Source organism: Otolemur garnettii, unplaced genomic scaffold, assembly GCF_000181295.1.
Source record: "Otolemur garnettii isolate 467f Iridium unplaced genomic scaffold, OtoGar3 scaffold00181, whole genome shotgun sequence".
In the NCBI taxonomy this organism is placed as follows: domain Eukaryota; kingdom Metazoa; phylum Chordata; class Mammalia; order Primates; family Galagidae; genus Otolemur; species Otolemur garnettii.
The window spans coordinates 3,023,322-3,028,652 of NW_003852576.1; the positions used below are offsets into that span (position 1 = coordinate 3,023,322).

Genomic DNA, 5,331 nt, shown 5'->3' on the forward strand with positions numbered 1-5,331 from the left:
TCTTTTTAAATTCCTGACCCAGATACTTGTTTTGTTACATTCTTATTTGCTACATGAGAACTCTCCGGTGTTCTGAGTCTGCCCAAAGCATCTGTCAGTCAGAGCAATAGCTAACCCTGTCATACGTAATTTCTCGTTGTCCCTGTAATACATTTCTCCATTCGTGTGTTTCTACTTTCTTGTGCCTTCCTTACTTGTATTTCTTTTCTTTTGAGACAGAGTCTCACTGTGTCTCCCTCGATAGGGTGCTATGCCATCACGGCTCACAGCAACCTCAAACTCAGGGGCTTAAGTGATTCTCTTGCCTTAGCCTCCCAGGTAGCTGAGACTACAGGTGCCCCCCACAATGCCTGGCTACTTTTTGTAGTTGTCATTGTTTAGCAGGCCCAGGCCGGCTTCTAACCCACCAGCCCCAGTGTATGTGGCTGGTGCCCTAACCACTGAGCTACGGGTGCTGAGCCTATATTTCTGATTTTGTGCATTTCTTGGTATGGTCCTTTAGACAACTAGAAGTACCTCTTCCCCACTTAATATATTTACTTATGCAATAGTAATACTGCCTTGAAATGTACTAATAATGTTTTGAACAAATTATGCTGCTTTTGTCTCTGAAATCTATCCAGATTTTCTATTCTTGTCCTAATATAAAAGAAACTTTTTTTATTGTGAAAATATTCAACTATATATAAAAATAGAAAAAAATGGATGTTGAATATTTGGTTTCATTAAATATTAACAATTTTCCATCCTTATCTTTGAAAAGTGGCACTATTCTGATTGCTTCTATTATGGAATTTACAGGTGGATTTTACAAGATACTTCCCAAGAGGCTTGTGGGTCTTGGTTGCTTGCGATTTATTTTTCCAGATTTTGATTCTCTTATGAGGTTTCACTGGGCTTTGTCATTATTTCTAATTACTACCAATACATCTTCCCCTTTTCTACAGCCTTTTTTATTGCAGTGGTTTGAGCTCAGTAAATCTCGTTTTCCTGATTATTTATCTTATCCCTCCCATAGGTTCTCAAACCTTTTTTCTATTTTTCACCTTACAGATCATTCATTTACTATTTATATTCACTTTCTACTTCAATAGTTCCTTTAATAATTTCATTGAGTTTTTTCTCTGTTCAACCAAAGGGTATAATATATTCTTATAATAAAACACACACTCTGTTATCAATAAACAGTAGAACTCAGAAATTTAGACCCATGGTCAGAGTTTATAGCTTACAAATCTAAGTACAAGTCGAAGCCAGATGGACAAGGTTTGCCCTGCGTAGTTCCGTCCTTCAGCTCTGAAGGCAGTTCAGAGAACTGAGAACATCAAAGGCGATGTCACAGAACTCGGAGCTTTGGATTTGACTCTTTGTAAAGGCCTTGCCCAACACTTCACAGCTGGAAACCTGCTCTTTTTCTTGTTTTCCCTGTGGAATTTAAGAGGTGCTCTTTAATATCCTGGCCTGTAGAGCTGGCTGGAAAACACTGTGAAAATGTAGAACAAGCTTGATTCCCTAATGCCCGAATGAAATCTCACCTCAGCTTTCTTTATAATATTAGGCCATGTTGAAGTATATTCCTGTTTATTACAGACCATTGTGTCTTGCCTGCCAGGGGACAATTAGTATAAGCTATGGTACTAATTAAGAATGAAGTCTTTTTTTTTTTTTTTAGAGACAATCTCAAGCTGTCACCCTGGGTAGAGTGCCATGGCGTCACAGCTCACAGCAACCTCAAACTCTTGGGCACAAGCAATTCTCTTGCCTCCGCCTCTCAAGTAGGGGCCTGCCACAATACCTAGCTGTTTTTTTTGTTGTTGCAGTTGTCGTTGTTTAGCTGGCCCAGGTAGGGATCGAACCCACCAGCCTCAGTATATGTGGCTGGTGGTCTACCCACTGAGCTACGGGCACCGCCAATAACAAACTTTAATAGCATGGCTCCACTAAAAATCTCAAATTTCACTCTCTATTTATTTTCCTCACCTGCTTCTCCAGGGCCAAGCCCATGCCTTAAAACTTAAAGATTCATAGGTCAGGCCCACTGGCTCATGTCTGTAATCCCAGCACTCTGTAGGCCAAGGCCGGGTGTATTGCCTGAGCTCAGGAGTTCAGGACCAGCCTGAGCAAGAGCGAGACTCTGTTTCTAAAAATAGCCCAGTGTTGTGGCGGGTGCCTGTAGTCCCAGCTATTTGGGAGGTTGAGGCAAGAGGATTGCTTGAATCCAAGAGTTTGAGATTGCTGTAAGCTATGATGCCATGATACTCTACTGGGGCCAACAAAGTGAGACTCTGTCTCAAAAATAAATAAATAAAATAAAAATAAAAATAGCCCAATGTTGCAGCAAGTGCCTGTGGTCTCAGCTGCTTGGGAGGCTGAAGTAAGAGAATCACTTAAGGCCAAGAGTTTGAGGTTGCTGTGAGCTGTGATACCACAGCACTCTACCCAGAGCGACAGCTTGAGACTGTCTCAAAAAAAAAAGGGCGGTGCCTGTGGCTCATATACCAGGGTGGGGGTTCAAGCCTGGCCTCTGCCAAAACTGCAAAAAAAAGAAAGTATTCATATTCCTCTTCTTGGAACTTCTTTTTTTTTTTTTTGAGACAGCCTCAAGCTGTCCCCCTGGGTAGAGTGCTGTGGCATCCCAGCTCACAGCAACCTCCAACTCCTGGGCTCAAGCGAGTTGCCTGCCACAACGCCCAACTCTTTTTTGGTTGCAGCCATCATTGTTGTTTGGCGGGCGTGGGCTGGATTTGAACCAGCCACCTTAGGTGTACGTGGCTGGCGCCTTAGCCGCTTGAGCCACAGGCGCCGAGCCATCTTCTTGGAACTTCTAGGAGCTCAAGATGATCTTTCTCCTGTTTTTTCTTATACTCATTTAATTCCTCTTCCTCCACCTCTGTCTCCTTTGTAAAGGACTCTGCTTCTTTATCCAACTTCCAAATGTTAAAGATTCATTATGGGACTTTTTATACTTTAAGTCCATTAGCAGGTTTCATTGGGATTTTATCTAAAACAGTTTTAATGTGACTTTTTAACATGTTCATTGAAATCTTCCATCATCATGTCTTACCTGAATACCCTCTTAATTGATCTCTCCACCTTTTGCCTTTTCTCCACACCATAAATTGTATCTTTTGAAAACATAAATCAGATTATGTCAAGTCACTTCTTAAAATCATCCAGTGGCTCCCAGGCATGTAGTGTTACTCAGTAAGCACTTCCTGAACAAATGGCATGAAGGCAGGTGGTATAAAGTACTTTCATAGAAATGTGAGGGCAATAATAAATTCATAGCGTAGTGGGTGTTTCTGTGTGGGTGATCACGGGAGGTTTATAGAGAAAGGTGAAGAGGTTGGCTATGTAAACTTAGATTGCAGTAGAAGACAGCGGCATTCCAGAGAGAGGAAAGGATATGAGAAAAACCATAGGAAATATATATTCAGGAAACAGCTGAAGAAAACTTAGTTTAAGAAAATATTTCTGGGCAGCACCTGTGGCTCAGTGAGTAGGATGCCAGCCCCATACACAGAGGGTGGCGGGTTCGAACTTGGCCCCAGCCAAACTGCAACAAAAAATAGCTGGGTGTTGTGGTGGGCTCCTGTAGTCCCAGCTACTCGGGAGGCTGAGGCAAGAGAATCATGTAGGCCCAAGAGCTGGAGGTTGCTGTGAGCTGTGACGCCACGGCACTCTCCTGAGGGCAACTCTGTCTCAGAAAAAACAAAGAAAAAAGAAAAGAAAATATTTCCTGGAATAAATTTCCCTATTTTCTTTGTTCTCCTTTGTTTTGATCTGTTTGAGAATTTAAAAACAATTTTGAGACAGAGTCTCACTCATTGCCCTGAGTAGAGCACCATATAGTGCTTCTCTGAGAATTTTGGAGGATTTTCGTCTTTGTTATTTTACAGCCACGCTCCAGAGCCGCATCAGTGTTCTTTAAAGGACCAGGAAAAGTGGTGATGGTTGCCATTTGCATGTAAGTATTGAAAAGTAAGCCTTTTAAAATAGAAATATATTCTCTTTAATGTATATATCTTCATATAAATTTATTACTTGGTAGCTAGTTATAGAATTCAAGGTTTATGTTATGTTAGGAAGAAGTTAAATAAGGCTTTGTTATTTTCAGTAATATGCTGGGGCAAAAGTATGAGTTTGTATAGACACCCATCTCATGGTGAGGTGGTTTTTTTTTTTTTTTTTGAAACAGAGGCTTAAGGTTTTGCCCTGGGTAGAGGGGAGTGGATCACACAGCAACCTCAATTCTCTTTTTTTTTTTTTTTTTTTTTTTTTGAGACAGAGCCTCAAACTATCCCCCTGGGTAGAGTGCTGTGGCATCAAAGCTCACAGCAACCTCCAACTCCTGGGCTCAAGTGAGTCTCCTGCCTTCGCTTCCCAGGTAGCCGAGACCACAGGCGCCCACCACAATGCCTGGCTATTTTTTTTGGTGCAGCCATCATTGTTGTTTGGTGGCCAGGGCTGGATTCGAACCTGCCACCTTAGGTGTATGTGGCTGGCGCCTTAGCCACTTGAGCCACAGGCGCTGAGCCAGCAACCTCAATTCTCATGCATCAGCCCAAGTAGCTGGGACTATAGGCACCACATGCGCAGCTTTTTTTTTTTTTTCAATTGTCCTTGTCTTAGCTGGCCCAGGCTAGATTTGAACCGCCAGCCTCTGCGTATGTGGCCGGCACCCTACCCAGTGAGCTATGGGTGCCGCCTATTCTCCTGCCTCAGCCTCCCAAGTAGCTGGGACTACAGGTGCCCACCACAACACCCAGCTATTTTTTGGCTGTAGTTGTCATTGATGTTTGGCAGGCCCAGGCTGGGCTTGAACCTGCCACCTCTGGTGCATGTAGCTGGCGCCCTAGCCACTTGAGGTACAGGCGCCGAGCCTCATGGTGAATATTTTTAATGTGGTTAAGGTCTAAGGATAGTTGCTACCTGAAAATTCTCTTATTTTTACTGGAACTGATAGAAGTCTTTTTTCCAAAAGTTAGATTGGTCAATGTTATTTTTATTTTTTTGGAGACAGAATCTCACTTTGTTGGCTTCAGTAGACTGCTGTGGTATCACAGCTCATAGCAACCTCCAGCTCTTGGGCTTAGGCATTTCTTTTGCCTCAGGCTCCCGAGTAGCTGGGACTACAACACCCGGCTATTTTTTTTGTTACAGTTTGGCCAGGACCAGGTTCGAACCTCCCACCGTATATGGGGACAGTGCCCTACCCACTGAGCCATAGGCACTGCCAGGTCAATGTTACTTTTAGAGTAAAGGAACCTGGGTTACAGCTCCTGAAGAATATGTTTATACTTGTTGTTTTTCTCACACTTACCTTGAGAT

The 5,331-nt window shown here is 42.8% G+C and overlaps 1 protein-coding gene across 1 annotated transcript in view; it reads left to right on the forward strand.

Annotated features, from left to right (window-relative positions):
* The window catches only part of SLC30A9 (solute carrier family 30 member 9), a 73,162-nt gene that overhangs the window by 38,211 nt on the left and 29,620 nt on the right, over nucleotides 1-5,331 (forward strand). Inside the window, exon 8 of the mRNA XM_003800701.3 lies at nucleotides 3,900-3,967. Within this exon, the coding sequence (XP_003800749.1) occupies nucleotides 3,900-3,967 (68 nt within the window). The remainder of the gene's footprint in view (nucleotides 1-3,899; nucleotides 3,968-5,331) is intronic.